At 54.1% G+C, this 20,592-nt stretch overlaps 9 protein-coding genes across 9 annotated transcripts; 3 read left to right on the top strand and 6 right to left on the bottom strand.

The window, feature by feature from the left end:
- Positions 1-577: 577 nt before the first annotated feature.
- On the bottom strand, positions 578-1,874 carry N656DRAFT_779741 (PR-1-like protein). The gene has a single exon (XM_064815247.1). The coding sequence runs from the start codon at positions 1,411-1,413 to the stop codon at positions 622-624; it is 792 nt and encodes a 263-aa protein (XP_064669793.1). The 5' UTR covers positions 1,414-1,874; the 3' UTR covers positions 578-621.
- Positions 1,875-2,361: 487 nt separating this feature from the next.
- Positions 2,362-5,503, top strand: N656DRAFT_779738 (Zn-dependent exopeptidase). Its single transcript, XM_064815246.1, has 7 exons — positions 2,362-3,239; positions 3,308-3,513; positions 3,587-4,000; positions 4,067-4,166; positions 4,225-4,546; positions 4,632-5,106; positions 5,188-5,503. Exons 1-7 carry the CDS (start codon positions 2,743-2,745, stop codon positions 5,313-5,315), a joined length of 2,142 nt encoding a protein of 713 aa, XP_064669792.1. The 5' UTR covers positions 2,362-2,742; the 3' UTR covers positions 5,316-5,503.
- A 75-nt stretch (positions 5,504-5,578) lies between these two features.
- On the bottom strand, positions 5,579-6,225 carry N656DRAFT_115644 (Glyoxalase/Bleomycin resistance protein/Dihydroxybiphenyl dioxygenase). Its single transcript, XM_064808531.1, has one exon. The coding sequence runs from the start codon at positions 6,099-6,101 to the stop codon at positions 5,661-5,663; it is 441 nt and encodes a 146-aa protein (XP_064669791.1). The 5' UTR covers positions 6,102-6,225; the 3' UTR covers positions 5,579-5,660.
- A 124-nt stretch (positions 6,226-6,349) lies between these two features.
- Positions 6,350-7,174, bottom strand: N656DRAFT_798562 (uncharacterized protein; the record flags this gene model as incomplete). Its single annotated transcript, XM_064817773.1, has 1 exon — positions 6,350-7,174. The coding sequence occupies one exon, from the start codon at positions 7,172-7,174 to the stop codon at positions 6,350-6,352; it is 825 nt and encodes a 274-aa protein (XP_064669790.1).
- Positions 7,175-7,420: 246 nt separating this feature from the next.
- On the top strand, positions 7,421-9,320 carry N656DRAFT_732439 (NAD(P)-binding protein). The gene is made up of 6 exons (XM_064812666.1): positions 7,421-7,460; positions 7,531-7,883; positions 7,953-8,057; positions 8,160-8,505; positions 8,613-8,909; positions 8,972-9,320. Exons 2-6 carry the CDS (start codon positions 7,683-7,685, stop codon positions 9,001-9,003), a joined length of 981 nt encoding a protein of 326 aa, XP_064669789.1. The 5' UTR covers positions 7,421-7,460; positions 7,531-7,682; the 3' UTR covers positions 9,004-9,320.
- Positions 9,321-12,535: 3,215 nt separating this feature from the next.
- Positions 12,536-13,616, bottom strand: N656DRAFT_710425 (uncharacterized protein; the record flags this gene model as incomplete). Its single annotated transcript, XM_064811676.1, has 3 exons — positions 12,536-12,886; positions 12,980-13,434; positions 13,505-13,616. 3 exons carry the CDS (start codon positions 13,614-13,616, stop codon positions 12,536-12,538), a joined length of 918 nt encoding a protein of 305 aa, XP_064669788.1.
- Positions 13,617-14,724: 1,108 nt separating this feature from the next.
- N656DRAFT_710145 (uncharacterized protein) lies at positions 14,725-16,590 on the bottom strand (the record flags this gene model as incomplete). The annotated part of the gene is made up of 2 exons (XM_064811646.1): positions 14,725-16,297; positions 16,367-16,590. The coding sequence occupies 2 exons, from the start codon at positions 16,588-16,590 to the stop codon at positions 14,725-14,727; spliced, it is 1,797 nt and encodes a 598-aa protein (XP_064669787.1).
- Positions 16,591-17,084: 494 nt separating this feature from the next.
- Positions 17,085-18,653, top strand: N656DRAFT_789872 (phosphoribosyl pyrophosphokinase; the record flags this gene model as incomplete). Its single annotated transcript, XM_064816820.1, has 2 exons — positions 17,085-17,343; positions 17,416-18,653. The coding sequence occupies 2 exons, from the start codon at positions 17,085-17,087 to the stop codon at positions 18,651-18,653; spliced, it is 1,497 nt and encodes a 498-aa protein (XP_064669786.1).
- A 677-nt stretch (positions 18,654-19,330) lies between these two features.
- N656DRAFT_710219 (glycosyltransferase family 8 protein) lies at positions 19,331-20,444 on the bottom strand (the record flags this gene model as incomplete). Its single annotated transcript, XM_064811654.1, has 3 exons — positions 19,331-19,832; positions 19,939-20,081; positions 20,154-20,444. 3 exons carry the CDS (start codon positions 20,442-20,444, stop codon positions 19,331-19,333), a joined length of 936 nt encoding a protein of 311 aa, XP_064669785.1.
- Between the last annotated feature and the right edge of the window lie 148 nt (positions 20,445-20,592).

Genomic DNA, 20,592 nt, shown 5'->3' with positions numbered 1-20,592 from the left:
TGTGGTGGTTTTCGGACTGGTGCTTCGTGGTCCAAGTCACGATATGTGCCCGGGCCCTGCCCATGCCATGCCTCACTTCTCTTGAGGATCTGGGCCCGACCTCCAAAACGGACGTATCGATCGGGGCATTGACACCCTAAGTAAGTCTCCAACATCGGCTTTCACAAATTCTTATAAAGGCGGTCCTTATCCTCCTCGGTCTCCCTCTTCCTCGCAACATTCATTGAAAACCTACATCTTCCCGAGAAGTCTCGGCAGCATTTATTGACGGCTGAGGTCTAAGGCACCTAGTGCAGGAAACAAGCTGTTCTTTTCTACATTGGCCAGTGATGATCAAACCTTCGGGATGCTGAGGCCCATCAACTTATCAAGAGGGCGAGAAGGGTTGGAGGGGAGGTGTATCTGTCCTTTTCAGCTTTTGGCCAATGATGACACCAGCCTTACGGGGATACTGAGGCCATCAAAATGATCAAAAGTTACCACGGGGGTTTTCCCTGCTCTTTGGCACTCTGGCCAGTGACGACACCAGGCTTTTGAGCTTAACTGTACCATCCTGGGAACTGAAAGGGAAGACTTCATGACCTTCATTCTGAGATTAGGTTCTTCCACCATCCCTCATTATCACAGGGGTAAAAACAGAAATTCACAAACAGGAACCACCGCCAGGACCACTATAATCCACAACCCCTTCGCTTCCCCCCAGAGTCTAAGCCCAGCAGCACTCTCCGCCCCAGCGGGCGCCTGAACCTCCTCCGCAAACCTCCCAATCACATTCCCCCGGGGCCAGTACTCACAAGCCAGCAACCACCCTCTCATCGGACTGCCCCCTTTGTCCCCTTGAGATTCATTACCATCACCATCACCACCCATACAGTCCCTCGCGGCACACCCCACATCCGTGGTCGCCTTCCACACGACCTGGGTGAAATGTCCCGTCTCAGTGCTCCACCCGTCCCACGCACCCCTGCTCAGGGCCGAGAAGTCGTAGTCCTCGCGCTCGTCCCCCCAAAGCCTCACGCATCCAGCCACGTCGGAGCAGCCTAGCGCAAGGTTCTCGCCGTACGGACCGCCCGAGTGGCGCAGGGTGCCGCTGCTACACCAGTGCCAGGAAGGGCTGCCGTTGGTTTTTGCATCGTCACGCTGAGCGAGGTTGGCGCCGGCGAGGAAGCGTGAGGCGAAAGAGGCGAGGGTGGTGTTGTACGCCAGTGGAGTGGCGTTGTGTGCCGCGCGGTAGGTGTTGTGGGTTGTTAGGATGGCCGAGGTGAATTCTGGTGAGGAAGGGGGAGGGAAGGATGAGGCTGAAGGGGTGAATGTGATTGTTGTTGGCGTCGTTATTTGTGAGGCAACGGTGATAGGGGTGGTAACATAAAGGGAGGGCAGGACTAGGAAAAGGAATGGGTGAAAGAGGTGCATGGCTTGTCAAAATTCAGCATGCAGAGTCTACACCAAGGTAGCAGTACACAAGGTTTCTAATACATTATGCAGTGATCGTCTGATCGATCGCATGTCAAAGGGGGGCGGGGGATTGGAAACATGAAGTGGCCAAAGCCCATACTCCATGGTTTTCAAGATGCAGTTGATATAGCTAAGGGCGTCTAGTTCAGTGGAAGCCAGACCCTAAGCGCCTCAGGGGTAGAGCGGAAACCTGTTTTCATGTTTGCTGGTCGATTGGTTGGCGCCCGTTCCACGATATCGTTGAAGCGCGGGACTCAAGCGCCGGAAAGTGACGTAACTTGGTAAACTTGGTTGTACAACTGGTCAGCTACTAAGGTTGTACATTGCCCTGTCCAAGCATTCGTTTTGGCAAGGGCTGAAAAGATGTGGTGAATCTTGCCGAGTTGCGAATGTTAAACAACCTAGGTAAGTTGAGAATCTGAGATTCTTCCAAGTTGTTTTCTCCAAGTCGTAGGCACGTATATAGATATGTACTTATGTACCTAGGTACCTTAGCAGGCTTAGCTTACCTCGTACAATGGATTGATAACTTGAACCCCCTCGATCATGTATAAGCGAAGGTCTAACATAACGCATCTCCAGCTGTATACAATTAAGTACTACTAAGTACTGCAACTGAACTTATCAACATTGAGTTAATGGAATAGCAAACGTGAAGTATCAAGACCCAACCCAGATAAAAGCAACCATCACCTAGAGGATGCCGGGGCAGGTTCGTACCTTGCTCTCCCAATTCTGGCTCGTCGGCGCATGTACAATACACGTAAGCGGTTAGAGGGCTGGTGGCATCCCCACATTCCGGACTTCGGATTGCCCGGACATGATTTATCCAGGCCCGATGGCATCTTATTAGGGCCGGTGAAATCATAGTACATGCCCGTCTTACGCGGGGTCAACGCGGGGCGGCACATCCTATCAGGACAACACCTGCAACCACATCTTATGAGCTTAACACCTTCCTCTAACGGTCTGGCCGCGTCCATGGCATAGCTTTGGATTGGATACCTGTACGATGGCGACAACATGGTCCTGGTCTGTCTAATCTTTCCAAAGGCGTCGAAGGAGCTCCAGGTTGCAGCGGCAAGCTGCTGCTATCTGGTTACTAACATGCAAGCCACATAATCATAAGTATCCATGTTGCCGGTGTGTTTAGACAAAGTTGGTCATGAATGATACCCCTGGTGGGCTCCCCATATAAAAGGGATGAGACAGTTCCCCCCCGGTCTCCCCAGACCACTGTCTCGCACCGCAGAGAGGGTCTTGAAATTACTAGTAGGCAATGTCAACATGAAAACCCAACTCCGGCTATCATCGTTGCTGCCGCTGGCGGGTCTCGTCTCCGCTTGTTTACGAGAATTCAACCTCAGTCCCCGGCATACACACCGCAAGCCGGTCGCCCGTCGGAACGAGGAGTGGCCGCCCATTCTGACCGAGCAGGAGTCGATCCTCGTCAATGCATTTGACAGCAACAGCATTGATGACTGGTCTGCCTACTACGGCCACCAGGTCAAGCTGGCAGGCCTCGGCCGGGAAGCTGCCGAGTGGACAAGGGATCGCTTTAGCACGAACGGGTTCAACGCGGCCCTCAACGAATACCACGTCTATCTAAGCTACCCGGTCCACCAGGCGTTGGCAATCACCTACGGCAACGGCACGACGGCCCCTGTCGAAATCCAAGAAGATCCTCTCCCCGAAGACGACGTAACAGGCAGGCCAGACCGTGTTCCTACCTTCCACGGCTACTCGGCCTCGGGCAACGTGACTGCTGAATATGTCTACGTGGGGTAAGTTGGACCCTGATATCGATGAAGAGACTTCGAGTCAGACTGGGGCTAAGAAAAAATAATCGCAGCCGTGGTACGGGCGCGGATTTCGAAAGACTCGTGGAATTGGGCGTCGAGCTCGAGGGCAAGATTGCGCTTATCCGATATGGCAGCATTTTCCGCGGCCTAAAAGTCAAGAATGCCCAGAATCATGGCATGATCGGAGCCGTCATATTCACCGACCCGGCCGATGACGGCAACATGACGGTGGCCAAGGGCGTTGAGCCTTATCCGCGTATGCTGCGTTTCCCGGGCAACCCTATCCCCTAGGATGAAAAATCCCAGCTAACCATGTCCCTTTTCCACAGACGGCCCAGCTCGACACCCAGGTTCAGTGCAAAAGGGCTCCGTTCTGTTCCTGTCGACATATCCCGGCGATCCGACTACACCGGGCTATCCTTCCGTGGAGGGTGCGCCGCGTGCGGATACTTCGTTCGTGGTACCCGGCATTCCATCGTTGCCCATCTCTTACCGAGCAGCTCAGCCGCTGCTGCGCGCTCTGGATGGCCACGGACTTACGGCCGAAGAGGTCAACCGCACCGCCTGGAAGGGCGCGCTCGAGGCCGAATACCGCACCGGACCCGCGCCCGGCGTGAGACTGTCGCTCGACAATCTGATGAGGGAGGAGATCACCCCTATCTGGAATGTCATTGCTTACATCAACGGGACGAACGCAGATGAGACCCTTGTCATTGGGAACCATAGAGACACCTGGATGATTGGTGAGCGAACTTTTTACTCCTAGCAGCTTGGAGGGGAATCTGAATCTCACACTCATACCCTCGCAGGTGGTAACGGCGATCCCAACTCTGGTTCTGCCATCCTCATGGAGCTCAGCAGGGCATTCAAAAAGCTCCTGGATGCAGGCTGGAAGCCGAAAAGAAACATGTGCGTCTTTCGCTTGTTGCCAGACATTCCCAGGGCTGACATTTCCTAACCGCACCAGAGTCCTTGCTTCTTGGGACGCGGAGGAGTATGGGATGATAGGCTCCACTGAATGGGTTGAAGAGCATGTCAACTGGCTGAAAGAGACCGCCATCGCCTATCTCAACATCGATGTTGGCGTGTCCGGGCCCCGGCCTGGGCTCGGAGCGACCCCGGAGCTCCACACCATCGGCACCGAGCTCATGAAGAAGATCATTCACCCCAACTTCGGGGGTTTTAACAGGAGCCTCTTTGACGCCTGGCAGGATGTTACAAGTGGCCACGTTGAGGTTCTTGGTAGCGGGAGCGACTTCACGTCCTTCTTGCACGTCGGTATCAGCTCGGTGAGCTTCTCTTCGAGTCTTCGTCCTTGCCGTGACCCGTGGCTTCCCTCTGAATTCCAGCTGACGCGGGCTCAACACCGTTCAGGTTGACATCAGTTCCGGAAACGGCCCGACAGATCCCGTCTGGCACTACCACAGCAACTACGACTCGTACCATTGGATGTCCACCTTTGGCGATCCCGGCTTCCATCTCCACGCCGCCATGGGCCAGTATCTCTCCCTGCTAGCCTTCCATCTGCTCGATGACGACGTCCTGCCCTTTGACCTGCCCAACTATGCGGTCGAGCTGCGTGCCTACTACGAGGACCTTGCCGACGAAATCGAGGAGTCCGGCACAGCACTCGACATCTCTCCGCTTGTCGCGGCGATTGACGCCTTTGAGGAGCGGGCGAAAGAGATCAACGACCTTGCGCGGCAGGCGGCCGCACTTGGCGACAAAGGTCTGATCAAGCTGGTGAATACCAAGTATCGCGATTTTCAGCGCGGTTTCGTCTCCCAGGGAGGTCTGCCGACGAGGGAGTTTTACAAGCACGTGGTCATGGCGCCGGGTCTTGATACGGGTGAGTTTGAACCCTTCCAACGGATGCCTTTGAACCTCGGCAGGCATCAACGGGACACCCAGCGCTAACTCAAGGACCCAGGATACGCCGCCGTCACATTTCCGGGTGTGTCGGAAGGAGTGCAGTACGGAAATTTCTCGATTGCGGCAGAGTGGGTGACTAGGACGGCGAACGGGATACTGAGAGCGGCAGAAATCCTTAAGCCTTGATGCGATGAGTCTAGTACTCGGTAATGAAGCATCAATGCTTTCAAACAGTGCTGGGACTGATGGTCTCCGGCATAATTTGAATGCGGTCGGGGTCTACGGTCTGGGTAACCACTCGTCAGAGCCGGACACCCTGCCTGGAATGCCCCGAGTCTGGGGCCGACAAACATTTGCTTGTGGACTATAATACCTAATCAATGAAGAGGAAATATTAGCACAAGTCAAGATCCTAACAGCAATATCAGGGAGACTCTAAGTAGATCGAAGGACGTACCGCCAAGTTACTAGCCCTCATGGTCCACATTTGGCCTCTCACAGGCGTGCTCCGTTCTCTTGCTAAGCAACACTTCACTTCTGCTTATCTGTCGCCTCATCCGCCTTACACACAGCCTCCAACCTCCATCCGTCCGGATCAACCACAAATGCAGCGAAGTAGGTCTCGCCATAGTGCTTTCTCAACCCAGGCAGTCCATTGTCCGTCCCGCCCGACTGGACAGCCATGGCGTGGAACTCGACAACCGCCAGCCGTGTCGGGGCGTTCAACGCCAAATGGAACCCTGGCCCGGGCGGCGCTGCGTCGTCGCCAACCTCAAAGATGTTAATAAGTTCATAGTTTTCATCGGGACCATATCCAAGAGTGCGGACTTTCTTTTTGCCCGGAGCGCTGACTTCGCTGTCGTACACCAGTTTCAGGCCGAGAGGTGCAAGAACAGCGGAGTAGAAGGCTTTTGAGACGTCATAATTGCGGACGCCGATGGAGATGTGGCCGAGCGGGTTTAGAGGAGCCATCGAGAAGAGTTGCGACTGATGTATGATGCAGTGAAGAAGTGAGGTTGAGTGAGGGGGAGAGAAGCTGTCATCCTCATAGCGCTAGCTGTCCAATGCCCCACAGTATTTGGTCTGCTGGTTGGCCAATCGTGAGACCACCATAGGTAGACTGCTTCTGGCAAGCAGTACAAAGGACGAAGGTATGAAGCTATGTTTTTGAAACCGGCTGCCCACCATTTCCAGCGAAGGGTCTGCTACGGCTGTCTCGATCAAATCGAGGTGATATGATCGACAAAAGCAAAGAGGACGTGTGTCTGGACTCGACATCCTGCGCCAGGAACTGGGGCTCGCCGGAAACCCGGCTTCAACCACTCAGTAGCCACGGAAAGGTCGAACTCTGGCGTACTTCGGTCCTGGATTATTGAGTAGGCTTCGCGGCAGGGAATTGTCGATTCACCCGCCTCCGCCGGGGGCAGCAGGGGACAGTCATCGGCTGGATCGTCAAAGCTAGATTTGGGTGGGCTATCTGGGGAGGTGAGAACTGGCTTGGGCCTGGGATTGCGAACATCCAGCTGCCTGGAAGTGCAGCGGGTAGTGGCAGTGGCAGTGGCAGTGGCAGCAGATTCTTGATCTGCCGTTCCCGTGCATGAAGAGCAAGTGCCGGGTTCACAGTGGAGCCTGGTGGCTTGCTGGGAGGGGAGTTCGTTGAGCTTGCTTTGAGCAACGGTTTGCTGTGCTGGCTGAGCATTTCCAGCTGAAGGTGAGGCGGCGGTGCTGGCGGGTTGAGGAGAGAAGGGCGATGCGGCAGCAAGCGGCGGATTCGGCAGAAAAGCAATAGGCTCAGAGGGTGGCCGAGGGCTGGATTCGAGGGCACACTGCAGTCGCCGAACCTCGGCTGTTAGAGTATCGATGCGACTTAGTGCATCGATGAGTCTGCTTTGTGTGCTGGATAGCGCGGCTTCGAGCTCAGCGATGCGGCCTTTGACTCTTGCCCTATGGCGCCGCTGGTTTTCGCGTTGTCGGGCAGCGTCGTAACCAGGCGGTCTGCTCGAGAATTTGTGGATCCGGGTCTGGAAACGGACTTCTGAACTCATGGTTTGGCATCAGTTGTGATGAAAGATGAGTCCAAGAAGATGAAGTAAGTTTGGTGTAAATGGCATCGAAAGGAAACCGGAAACGAGAGGCAAGAAACAGCACAAACGGGGGAAGGGTTTGGTGACAAACCAAATGACTGCCCATTTGGGTTAGCGTGAGCGCATCCAGGATGCTGGCGTGGAACCACTTACACCATTTTGGGAAAGTACTCGATGACATACCGGTCAGGGACGACATCAAGACATCTTTATTACTCGAGACAGAAATCGGTAGAAATGGGATATGGTATGTTGTTCGAAGATAAATATAAGGGGATCTTCCCAGGATCAGCTCTGAAACCCAAACATTTTAACAGGTGAAACCAAGCCAGCCCGACATCAGCACTCAACAAGTCACAACTGCAGTTACTTACGAGTCTTGGACTTGCCCTGAGCTCTCGCTGCCTGCAGCCTCCAACCAAATATACAACACTAAGCTTGCGAATAGCAACTTACTGCCAACAACAACATGGCAAACACGGACTCGGCCAAAATCTACGATCAGGTGCGTGAGCACTACAGCTCGGCATCACGCAGCACCAGCATCAAATACGGCGAGACCGTGGCCAAGTCGTTTGGGTACAGCGCCGAGGAGCTGGCCAGCATCCCTCAGGACTCCAACCTGGGTCTGAGCTGTGGCAACCCGCTGGCCATTGCCAGTCTGAAAGAGGTAAGGAGGCGCGCCCCACATCAGAATTGGGACTTTGTATCTTGACCATAACTGACACACACAATCCAGGGTGAAACCGTCGTCGATCTCGGCAGCGGTGCCGGCTTCGACGTCTTCCTCGCCGCCACAAAGCTGGGCCCCTCGGGGCGCGCAATCGGCATCGACATCAACGATGTAGGCAACTTGACCCCCTTCCCATCATCCGTAGCCTAGGCTACTCATTCCCTTTCCCATCTCCCGTCCACTAGACGCTACTAACCAGCCATCACACGCCAGGACATGCTCGCCCGCGCGAACCGAATCAAATCCACCACCGCCAACAACGACAACATAACCTTCATCAAGGGCAACATCACCTCGGTGCCCCTTCCCGCCGAGACAGCCGACTGCATCATATCCAACTGTGTCATCAACCTGGTGCCGCGGGCTGACAAGCCGGCCGTGTTCCGCGAGATGCACCGCCTGCTCAAGAAGGGCGGGCGTGTCGCCGTGTCGGACATCCTGGCCAAGAAGGCACTCCCCGAAAAGCTCAGCGCTGATGTCGCCATGTATGTCGGCTGTATTGCGGGCGCGAGCCAGGTGGAGGAGTACGAGGCGTGGTTGCGCGAGGCGGGGTTTCAGGGTGAGGTTTTCTACCTTTTTCTGATGTTTCTTCTCCTCAGCACTTTCAAGTTGTTTTCACTGGTCTGGCATTGTTGAACGGAAAGACTGACAATGTCTGAAAACTAGACGTGGTTATTGTCGATACGGGGGCAGATCTGAATGTCTATCTGGAGACAGGGGCAGATGGAAAGAAGAAAGGGGCTTGTTGCGCCCCGGCTGCTTCGCCTGCCCCTGATTCTGGTGAGGGCGGCAGATGCTGTGATCCGGTTCCTGGCAGCGGATGCTGTAGCTCAGAGCCTGCTGCCCCTGACGCGGCCGCTTCTGCTGCCTGCTGCGCACCGGCTGAGGCTACTACCCCCGCCGATGGCTTTGCCATTCCCGCTGGCGTTGTCCCTGAGAAGACAGATCTCAATGAATTTGTTGGTGAGTGTCACGGTTCAGACTCAGAGAAGCTGCAGCACCTCCGCTAATATGAATTCATGAAGGCTCGTACAAGATCTTTGCAGTCAAGAGTTGAATCCGAGTTAGGACAGAGAATACTAGCTAAGTATGGAGATATCATAGGTGGATAAGTGGAAATCTGGGGTAGCAGCCGAGGGCCTTAGTCTCAGATTTGGGTCGAAGTTCAAGTTCATTCGTGGGAAGTTGGGAATCTTTGGTCTGGATTTCTGCCAAGAGATATCACAGGCTACTACACTCGCTTGAAGTGTTGGAGCACGGAAGTATTCTTCAAAGCAGAGTAATCAGATTGTTGATTTCAAGGCATGTCTCCTGTCTATGTACCCAGCCTCCTAGAAACCGGACCGTCACGGTCAAGACGCGGTTAAAATCTGGTACCGAACGTCCTCCCCGAGCCACCAGACCTTATGGTTCTCAGCCCAAGCCCCCACCTCTACTCTGGCTCGTTACGCTTCGCTTCAAGTTCCGCTTCAAGCTCCCTGAATCGTCGACATGTAGTGCAGAGGCCTGTGCCGTGAAGATATGGAACAAACCGGATTCTCCTGCCGAATTGGGCGTAAAGATCGCAGTTCGGGCATTCCGCAAACCGGTACTGGCCCTGTTGAACCTCGATGCAGGGGACCGGCTTGGGACCTCCTTTCTGAGTTGCTTTGCCGCAATCCGTACATGTGATCCAGAGCTGCTCGTACCAGCACATCGTGGCTTGTCGTGCTGTGACTTGGGAATGTGGATCGGAATCTTTGAGCTCGAATTGGTGAGTAGTGATGGCAGTGGCTGTCAGTCTGGCACCAAAGGTAGCCTTGGGGAGGGTCTATGATATGCCACCGATGGTAATGAGTTCGCTGGGTCCGTTCGCAGGTGTGACTCGAGGTCGAGGATAGGCTGACTGGATTTGCAATGGCTGTGATGACCGAGGTACTGGGCAATGGGTCGTAGGCGCAGTACTGGGAGAAATAAGGTAACTGCCAGTGTTAGGCACCTAGTATTTGTGTTCTAGGACCCCGGGGTATTCGGTATTCAGGTTCGAACAATAGTCATCTGCATGCTTTGTGACCCGCCTCCAGTTTGAGGACACTTTGGCATTTGTTATTGAAGCTGGTTCATGACAATTGACTGAATGAAAAGACAGAATCCGGTTACATCCGGGCGATTCCTTGCTCAAAGTAAGTAACTTGAAGCGGGTACCTAGGTAAGTGGTAGATAGTAGGGTCTCGGCGAGGGTCTCGGCGATCTACCTTAGTATTGTCTTCGTGTTCATAATGGTCACACGGTTGCTGTTGCGAATTCACAGAACAACGAAACGAATTAACAGCAAGCCCTGAGTCGTCGCACAGGGGATCCCGTCACTCAACTAGCCAAGTGCGGCACTGCAAATGATGTCAATCTATAGTCGTGTATCTACTTGATGTCTCTCCGCGCCTAGCACTTGGAGCTCAGAGACATCTGATATCTTTTGAGACCAGAACAGTCAACAGTGAGACTGGAGCACGCTGAATCACGAGCTTACATGTACGCTACTAACTCGAAATTCTATACGATGAATTAGGTACTAAGGTATAGCCATAAGATACGGTATACCTAGTGAAAGTGAAGCCCTGAATTGAAATGCAGCGACAGCCAGCTACTCCGAAGAACTGCCAAGGGTATGAGTCAACATCATTGTTGTGTACCTAGGTAGGTACCTAAAGTTCGGTAGGTGGTTGTGCTTGCGGGACTGCGTGTAAGTGACCCCCACATTCAGGGGTAAGGGGTCGGGTACGGACTCCGGCACCCTTCCCCTGATCCCCTCCACACTCGGGACTTCCCACCTCACGACCACTAAGGTAGTCCTGTTCTGTACCTGATAGTACTTCCTCGCCATCATTCATATTCCATTCCCCATTGCTACCAGACGCCCTCCTCCCTTAGTTACCATCCATTATTCCAGTCGTCGCAGGCATCGCACAGGTCCCGATCACATCTTTTATATACAGTCGGGACAATGTACTCGACTCTATCGTCGCTCCACCCAACTGTGCAGGTCGGGCATTGGCCAAACCTATACCTCCGTTCCCTAACATCGCGGCAGGGGGCTTCGTACGGCGAGCCCCCGCTCCTTTATCCTGCGGCACTGCCTGCACCTAAAAACTACCTGGACATATTTGCACATTGTGGTAGAGGCAGGCCCGGCGAGGGTAACAATCCGTAGAGGCAAGGATGGGGTACCTATCGTCGGTATTGTACTACCCGGTCTTATACTACGTTCTATTCAGTATCATTCGTGTCCCGGTCAACTCGATGCTGCTTAGCGAAAACGTTCGGGAATGCACGTGGACGTGCCTCTCGAGTGCTCACAATTGGTAAACGAGAGGACGTGAATTTTGGGGGCCGCTCCGGTTTGTGGTGACTCCCGCAACTGAACTCTTTGTATTTGTTTACTCGTCATGTAGTCGAGTGATAAGAAACCTGGTGGGCTCTTGAGAAATCCTTGAACGTTGTTTATACCTGCTGCGCTTAATGCACGGTATACGTGTCTGTAAGGGAACTTGCCCGTCAGGTCTTTCTAAGCCATCATCGATCTAAAGTTTTCAAGGGCCCGGGGGCTGTCTTAGTAGGTGCAAACAGCAGCTGCGGCATAGATGACTTATAAAGAAGGCTGGTCAAGGCTAATTGTTGGGATCCGTTCCACCAGGTTGCGAAGTCCTCGAGGCAACGTGTGCAGTTGCTTGTAGGTTGCGTTTCTGGAAGGATACCTAAGCAAGTAAAAGTGAATTCCGGTCACCTACGACTATAACAGTCCGTACCAGAAGGTCGCCTACAACAGAATTCGGCACATCATTTAAATCAACAGGTGCCCCTGACTTGTAACGAGTACCTAGCTGGCCTGTTCACTATCGTTTGTGTCTCCGGCCATACAGCGTTCCAAGTGAAAGAACTCATACATTTCTCCTTGGATTCAAAGTCTATGGAACTGGTCAATTTACAGCTACATCGCTGGGCTGTTATGACCGGGATATGGGACAGAAGTGTGCATTTATAGGTGGTTTCAAGCAAGCCCTCATCTGATTCATAGAGGTGCCAGATGGCAATCACGGGGCTAGCTGTCAAGTTGTAACAACAGGTATCCTTTGGCGTTGGTCTCGAGGAACAGATTCTCATTGTAAAGGCCTTAATATAGTAACCCCGTGCACATCACGCGCATCGACCAGTATGGTTATTAAGTGTCTACTCGCTGCGCATGACATACCATCATATAGACAGTACATGTAGCCTCATGGCCACACTACGCACAAAGGAACTGCAACTTTGCAACATGCCCAGAGTCATAGATCAAGATGCGTGTCAAAGATCCGTCAAGAGTAGTTGAGTGTATTGTATATTTGTATTCTTCTATAACATTTACATGTAACCCACCGCCAGTCTAATCGTTCGCTTCATGTTCGTGTTAACTCAGATAACTTAGGTACCGTATGTACATGTAGAGTTGAATGCTTCTCGTAAACATCGGCCCTTCTATTTCAATCATATGCCGAATATCGCCGTCCCAGGCTCTGCGCAGCCTCGCAGCCTCTCCTCAGGCTGAAACCTTCCAGATCACCCCTTCGAAATATTCAAGCCCTGAACGCCTGACCTCTCTTCTTGAGGCGGTATTCAATAGCTCGCTTCCTCGCAGCCGGGCTCTGCGTGAAGGCGGCACTGCCGCCAAACGGACCAGCCGCTGCCGAGTTTCGGACCCGCACAATGCACACATTGTTGACGCCGGCAACGGTCCCATCGCAGGTCATACCTGCAGGCATCTGCACCGTCAGGGGGAACTCACGGGTGGTTGCCAGGCTCAGGCCCCCGAACCCGATGCCCGGGACGTCCTGCGTCACCTCGGCCGTCTGGAACGCGGCCGGGTCCGTGCCGCCCGACGTGCCGTCGATGGCGGCCTCGAGGGGGCCCGCACCGTCTTGGTTGATCTAGGTTAAGGGGTAGACTTTAGTACTTTGCCCATGTTGTTTCCAAAGAAAAAACGGATGGATAATGGACATCATGTTTCTCTCGTGACTTACCTGGAGGAACACCATCTCGATACTCCCATCATCCGCACAGGTCGGCAAACCCTCGGTCGCGCCGACGCCCGCAGTGGCGGAGACCATGGACTCGGTCGCGACGGTGGTCTTGGTGCCACCACCACCGAACAGGCCCCTGAAGAGCTGCCGTGCAACCTTGCTCATCCTCCCGCCTTGGTCCTGCCGCCTGTTGTTGTTCCGGTTGTTTCGGGAATTGCCCAAGCCGCTGATATCGTCCTCGACGCCGACCGAGGCATTGGCCGCGTTGACGGTCGGGGCGGTGCCCGTGCCCATGAAGTTGGAGATCATGGTGGCCGCGTCGATGGGCCCGTTGCCCTGGGTGCGCCCTAGCGGGCCCACCTCTCCGCTCCGAATTTCACGGTCGCGGATGATGGCTGTGTCGGCTTGCGAGCCGCACCGGTTGCTTGAGCAGTCCCGCGGAGTGCCGTCAGCGACTGGTTTTACGAGGTTAGTATCATCATCACCCGCGGTAAAAGGGGAACTGGAGAGGAGCAGTGGATTTACTGGAGAGGCCCGGCATCATGACGCCGTTGGCACCCTTGATCATAGTCACTACGCCATGGGCCACGGTCGAGGGGGTGAGAAGGGCGAGAACTAGAAGGTCGGAGGTATGCATCTTGAAGGACGGGTTCTGATAGTTGGACAGTGGTGATGATTCGAAATCCTTAAAAGCTATAAGACAAAGGCCTCCAGGGCTGCCGGCGAGAACTGAATGATGTGAAAGAAGGCGAGAGTAGCTGAACCTGCTGAGGAAGGCGAGCCTGCTGAATACCACAACATGATGTTGCAGCCTCACATCGACGGCTCTTTATAACCTCTGAATCTTCTCTTGGTCCATGGCCTCCAGCGGGCGATCGCCATCATCGATCGCAAGCCCAACCTGAATTGGGCAAGTTGGGCAACTGGTGCCGGGTTAGTTCACGAACAGAAAATGGAGGCGCAGCATCATGACACAAGTCAGAGAACAAAACGAAACAAGCTACGAGGCGCCAAATCTGCCAAGACCAGAAACAGGGGTCGAATCGCATCTTTGCATGAATCTTGTCGTCGATCGACGATGTCTCTGAGATCCGGGAAATGTTTCTGCACGGGTGAGCACCGAAACGATCTCCGGTCCCGCCAATACGACCTCAAGACTGCGCCCCAAACGGGCAGACCCCGAACCGGGGACTCAAATGCCGAGGCGCGAGCTCTCCGCATTTTCAGGACTCGAGCAGTGACTTCATGATCAGGCCGTCCATTGGAGGAGGTTCATCATGAAAGTGACCTCTGTGACGAGATACATAGGACGACGAGAAAATCGTTCGGAGTCGCGACCCTCAAGCTCTTCCAGGCCGTTGCTCCTGTCCGCGCTGTGAGTATCAGGATATGCTGCGCTCTGATATGTAAGTCTGAACTTTGAGGACAATGGCCCTTCCTTCCTTGGGATTTGAGGTTACATCGGTTTACCCCCTTGGCCTAGTTTCATCTTGGCAACTAGCTTTCTCCTCGAGTGGAGTTTCGGAGTTAGACAGTTTGAGGGCAGATAGCCGAGGCAGTTCAAAAACCTGAGGCTGGACAGCTTTGGAATTCGTGAGGCATGAATTCTCAACCTCTATGCTGTAGGAATTGCTTTTGGTGATAGGATCATCACTGTCAGGATCCGTGTCTCGTATTCACTACACCTGATTAGGTTCCAAGACCAAGGAGTGTCTGACGTGTCTGCACCCTGAGCTTTGTATTGACTAGTCCTCGTCGCGATCCAAGAGATCGAAAGGGTTGCTGGAGCGTGATTTGCTTTGGCTCTCTCCCATGGATGAGGCTGCTTTCCTTTTCTTGGTCTTTTTGGTTTCTTCTGGGCGCAGAACAGATTTTATAAGTGAGACAATGTCCTCGAAATCCGCACAAAGGCTCATCAGGCAAGAGAGGCCCCCTTCTTCTCGGACCTTCCTAAGTGTGTCTGCAAAGCGCCTGGGATAAGGAAATTCTGGCAGTGGCGGGACGCTGGACAAAAAACTTGCCAGCTCAGACGTAGGTGGTGGTAAAGGCCCAGCGTTGTACGCCACAAATTCCAGTATTTGTCGGAGCATCCTTAGCGAGTATAAAGTAGCCTGCGTTTGCGCGAGAAAATGTAAGAATTCCCAGGAGCATGTGTCCAGTCTTCCTCTGGCCTCTTTCTCAAGGAGTTCGAGACTAAGCGGACACGCTCTGGCGCGGTCCATAGTCATTACGATATCCTGGTAGATGGATAAGACCGTCCAGGCCACCTCAGGTTTGGAAATAGCAGCGTCTATTTCGGACAAAAGTGCTAGCAATGAAGAGGCGGTTTTATCGATTTCGAGAGGGCTTGGAACGTCCACACGCACTCCGGTGGTAATCGATTGCAGTCTTCTCATCTCCGATACCGAGGGTATCTCGCCGCCGTGAGCAGACTGCAAGATCGAGTATGCTAGTTGCCTCAAAGGCTTGCTTGCTTCCCACGAGCTTACCCGAGACGGGCAGTCGAGCAGAAATGGCAGGTACATCTCGAGCTGAGTGTCAATGCAAATTGACTTTGTCGACTCATCATTTGAGGGCCACATGTCCGAGGATAGGACGGACCGGAGGGCAATCTCGGACACCCGTGGGTCGAGAATCAGGGCTTGATCTGTCTCGAAGCCTGTCGCAACTTCCGGTGAAATATACTGCTTGATGAACTCGGAGTATTCCTCACGGGGGGTAGCGTCTGCTTCAACTCTCTTGGACCTCTCAACGGCCTGTTTCAGGGTAAGGTGAGGGTCATTGCTTATCTCGAAGGCGAGGTAGAGAAGGCCCGTTTCAGGCTTGATGGACAGCCGCCTGCAGATGTCTACAGGTCGGTATTGGAGACTGATAAGCCTTTGCCTCTCGGAATCCAAATCAATATCTGAGAAGAACACAATACCTCCGTCCGGGCCAAGGTCGCAAATGAGCAGGTCAGAGTCGGATGTCAGCACCAAACCGGCCTTCGACCGGACATGTCGGGCACAAAACACGTCTGCCTCGCCAGGGACAAGTTTGACGAGATGTTGATAAACTGGTGAGCACCGCAGTGCATCGATGATTGCTGGCACAAGGAATGGTGGCGGCGGCGGCTTTGGCTTCTTCGAACCGTCGCCGGGCCAGGAATCGGGAAACAACTCGACCTGAGCATCACTAGCACGGCGATGGTCAATCCCGGGTACCCCTGATAGTCTTGATGAGTGGTACTTGATTAGATCCCGGGAGCACTTGAGGAGGCGTTGGAGTCGCTCAGGCCGCTTCGAGCTTGGCAAATAGCTATCGAAATATATGGCGGCGCTTGGTGACATTGTTAGACGTTAGTTGTTGGCCCTATCAGATCCGAAGAGATGGATATCATGGATGTACACTGAAAGCCCGCATGCCTGGATCTTATTCAGCCAGGCCACGGCAGTTCGACCGAGTACGTCGTAGGACGGCTGCTCGAAGGGACTGGTGCTGCGTGTTCCCCTGGAACAAAGATTCAACACATGGTATGCGAGCGCTGGACCGTCTAGAACCACATCGCAAGGCTCTATCACAGTCCTCTCTGCGTAGGCCTCAAGCTGTCTTCGAAGGTGTGGTATGCCCATTGCGAGCTGTTTGGTGTTCCCGGGGTGGAAAGAGGAGTGAAAGGTTGCAATGTTGCATTTTCAGAAGAGAAGAGATCTCCTTCAAAAAGACGGAAAGAGCTTTCATTACACCGGCATTACCCTAACCCTGTCTAACGTTGCTCGGCTTCAATCTTGCAGCTCGATCATGGCACCAATTGGCCAACGAAATCTCCCAATGTCTCAGCGCAATCTTGAGAGTCCTTGATACATTGCCGCCTTTCTAGTGCCTACTGCCATCTCCCGCTTTGTCTGCAAGGGAGGGATAGCGCCAATTTGTTGAAAAGGTGCCAGAGAATTTGGTAGTGTACGAAGTAGTACTTGTGCCTAGCTAAAAGCCCCACTTCCACCTCGCCCTTGACCGACTTTCTGCGAGATCCACTTCTCCCCAGACTAACTATTTTCATCGACAGAGTAAAAAACCCCAAATTTCCTCCCACAACCGCACTGCACACAGCAGCGCTACCTCATCCAGCATGAGAGGAACCCTAATCTTCGCGGGCAGCTCGTGCCCGGATCTCACAGACAAGATATGCGAGAATCTGGGCATGGCACGGGCTGATGCCGAGCTGACTCAATTCTCCAATGGCGAGACGAGCGTCCGCATCCTCACCAGCGTCCGCGAAAAGGACGTCTTCGTCGTGCAATCCGGCAGTCCCAAGATCAACGATACAATCATGGAGCTTCTCATTATGATTTCGGCCTGCAAAGGCGGTTCTGCAAACAAGATTACCGGTACGTCGCGTCACTTGGACGACATGGGCGGGGACCGACAAAATCGCAGGCGCTGACTGAGGCTCTCACCAGCTGTGTTGCCATATTTCCCTTACAGTCGCCAGTCCAAGAAGAAGTCTCATAGGGGAGCCATAACGGCGAGGATGCTGGCCAATCTTCTTGCAGTCGCGGGCGTCAAACATGTCATCACGGTCGATCTCCACGCTTCCCAGATGCAGGGCTTCTTCAAATGCCCCGTTGACAACCTCCACGCAGAACCCCTGATTGCCCGCTGGATCCGACGCAACGTGCCCAGGTGGCAGGAGGCCGTGGTGGTGTCCAAGAATGCGGGCGGCACCAAGAGGGTTACCTCGCTTGCCGATGCACTCAAGCTCAATTTTGGCATGGTCACGACGGACAAGAGGAGAGGGGGCACCAGCATGGCGGGCAGCATGATTGCGTATCCCCTCGACGGAATTGAACGACAGCCGGTGATCGACCCACTCAGTAACCAGGTGCGTAACAATTCGTCGGAGCCTGAGACTGGAACCCCTACTACAGACTCGCGTTCGGGCGCGGATGCTCAAGGGTCGCCACAGCGTGTCAATGGCACGCACTCGCGCACTGCGAACCAGCCCAAATTCCCTCCCCAACGGTCACAGACCACCTTGTCTCAGTCATCTGTTATAGATGAACAAGACGAAGAGGCAGACACGGACGGGCTAGAGTACAATGACCAGCGAGCGCACGAAGTCACACATGGACGGTTGGTACAGGGGCACATCGTCCCCGATGATTTTCCTTCCCCGAGCATATCAGCCGCGGATACCAGTATCCCAGATGAGGATCCAATGGCCATGTCGCATGCCTCGTCCTTCTTTGCCCCTCAGCCCCATGCTCTAGGTGGGTCAGGGGACGCCGGCGCCAGCTCGGATGAGGAGGACGACATTCTTAAAGACCCCAAGGTCGAACGTATGATCACGCTAGTCGGCGACGTCAAGGGACGGACAGTCTTTATTGTCGACGACATGATTGACAAGCCGGGATCGTGGATAGCAGCGGCCGAGACGGTCGTCAAGCGCGGCCGTGCTGACAAAGTCTACTGCATTGCCACGCACGGCGTCTTTGGCGGAGACTGTCTGGAGCAGATGCAAGCGTGCGACTGCATTGATACCATCGTTGTGACCAACAGCTATCCCATCCCGGAGGATAAGGTACGCAACGCTAGCAAGCTGGTGATTCTCAACCTGTCGTTCCTCTTGGCCGAGGCGATACGGCGGAACCACTATGGCGAGTCCATGTCGCCGCTGTTCCAGCACGTCATGGATTAATGACGGCAGGCTGTTTTACCATTCCTTTTTTTCCTTCGGTGTTCTCACTCGGCCATGGATGCCCGCATGAATGCTTCTTTTTGGGGATGTGGGCAGGCAATCTCTGGTTATAGCGCCGGCGTTGGGTGATACGGACACGGGTGGGGTGCTCCTTGTTTACGCCGCAGCTGGCGGCATGGATAGACGGTCACGAGCAGTCTCAGGTACCCAATTGACATCTAACGGTCAGTACGGGGCGGACGGGCATCAGTGACCCGAGCCTTGCTTTCTCTCGCCAAACCTTGTCCTCAAATCGGGACACTTCTATTCCTTCCTTGTTTTACCCCCTTTTCACCAACGATGCTGTCACTTACGACGGCAGGAGCATTGGCCAACCCAGGGCATGTCTCTTAACGGAACGTTGGTAGATCACTTGTCTTTCGGGACTATCCGAGATAGAAGGCCCTTTGTCCAGCTCTGATGCTGAGCTGCTTCCGCAAGGTTGATGGGTATAGGGCAAGAGAACTCCTCGGTACATTCCTGTATGTCCAATCCGCTTTACTGTCACTGGCCTGTGGATACATGGCCAAAACACTTAACCGCCAGACTGTGGCTTGTGCTTGCCAAGTGGGTATGTTTGAGAACTTCGCTTAATACAACGTCAAGCCAAGGTACGACCTCCATCAAGTGACCTCCCATCACGCTTGCGCAACGACAGGTACGACAACGCTCTGCCACAGCCCGCGCTTAGCCTCGTCCGGGCTCTCGATCCACTCCTTCTCGACCTCGGCATATGCGTCCCACCACAGCTTGTGCGTCGACTCTACCGTGTCCTCAGCGTCGTACGTCCTGCTCTGCCAGGGCTTGTTGAGGATGTAATGCAGCACCTTGACATCCTCGTCCCGCCAGAGGTCGCTGTGGCAAGCTCGCATGGGCTTGAGCGCGTTGTACGTGTAGGGCAGCCGCTTCCATTTCTTGCGGTACACCACGGCCAGAAGATCCTGCTCGACAAAGGTCATGCTGGGCACGTCCGGGTGCGTGTTCATGGCGTCCAGCAGCGCCTCATACTCCTTTTGCGAAGGCCGGAGGACCACGACTCCGCTGTTGAGCAGGTGGTGCGTTCTGGGACTGTCATCGGTGAGGACCGGCGGTTCACCGGTGGCCTTGTCTGTGGCTGTGAAGCCGCAGTTCTCGGGGATCCTGCGATGCCACTTGTTCATCAGAATCGAATGGAGGGAAGGAGGGGAGGTTTCCATCTCCCCGGGTCATGCTTTTCTGTTTGTTCGGTATACATAGACAGGCTTACCAATCTTTGGGAAAATGTGCGAGTTTGCGCGGGTTGCAAGTGCACGCGTGACTTGCCGCAACGAATCCTTCAGGAAGAGGCAACGTCATCAGGTCGTCTATGTTTTTGAGTATTATTTGGTCGCTGTCCAGAAGCACGATGCGCTGTTTTACACGGTTCTGGTCAGTCATTTGTTAAGCATTCCGATGGCCGGAGAGACCGCCATTCCAACAGACCTCATACTCGGTCAACCCCCACGGTGCAAGCTTTCCCCAGGTGCCCTTGTTGACCTTGCCGTCCCTGGGCGCGGGTTGCAAGTTGTCCACGAGGATTGCTGGTATGTGAGCTGCTTCAAGGACGCGCATGAATTCCAGATCTGCCGCTACGTCATGGGGCACCATGACCTTGAACTGATATCGCGACCCCGTCTTGCGCAGAGTATGATCAAGGACCAGCGTCCCGGCCAGATAGGCTCGGTTAGAGAGCAGCGTAGTCCAGATCTTGGTTGGATCGTGTTCCACGGCCATTTCCACTGTCGTTAGAGCGGTGATTCCCGTGACATTCAATGCTTTTGTCGATGCTCCGATAGCTGTTGAAGAGCCAGGTACGTACTTACGTAGCCACGGTAGCTTACACAACTCGGAGTGGGGGGATGTTCGAGCTTTCGAGCCTGAA

The sequence above is a fragment of the Canariomyces notabilis genome, assembly GCF_033297395.1.
Source record: "Canariomyces notabilis strain CBS 508.74 unplaced genomic scaffold N656scaffold_12, whole genome shotgun sequence".
NCBI lineage: Eukaryota > Fungi > Ascomycota > Sordariomycetes > Sordariales > Chaetomiaceae > Canariomyces > Canariomyces notabilis.
This window is presented reverse-complemented; position numbering and strand designations above follow the sequence as displayed.

Coding starts and splice junctions, on each gene's coding strand:
- N656DRAFT_779738 (XM_064815246.1), top strand. CDS start 2,743: ATGAAAACCCAACTCCGGCTATCATCGTTGCTGCCGCTGGCGGGTCTC. Junction 3,240..3,307: donor GCTGAATATGTCTACGTGGG/GTAAGTTGGACC, acceptor AAATAATCGCAG/CCGTGGTACGGGCGCGGATT. Junction 4,001..4,066: donor TAGAGACACCTGGATGATTG/GTGAGCGAACTT, acceptor ATACCCTCGCAG/GTGGTAACGGCGATCCCAAC.
- N656DRAFT_732439 (XM_064812666.1), top strand. CDS start 7,683: ATGGCAAACACGGACTCGGCCAAAATCTACGATCAGGTGCGTGAGCAC. Junction 8,058..8,159: donor TCGGCATCGACATCAACGAT/GTAGGCAACTTG, acceptor ATCACACGCCAG/GACATGCTCGCCCGCGCGAA. Junction 8,910..8,971: donor AGATCTCAATGAATTTGTTG/GTGAGTGTCACG, acceptor GAATTCATGAAG/GCTCGTACAAGATCTTTGCA.
- N656DRAFT_779741 (XM_064815247.1), bottom strand. CDS start 1,413: ATGCACCTCTTTCACCCATTCCTTTTCCTAGTCCTGCCCTCCCTTTAT.
- N656DRAFT_115644 (XM_064808531.1), bottom strand. CDS start 6,101: ATGGCTCCTCTAAACCCGCTCGGCCACATCTCCATCGGCGTCCGCAAT.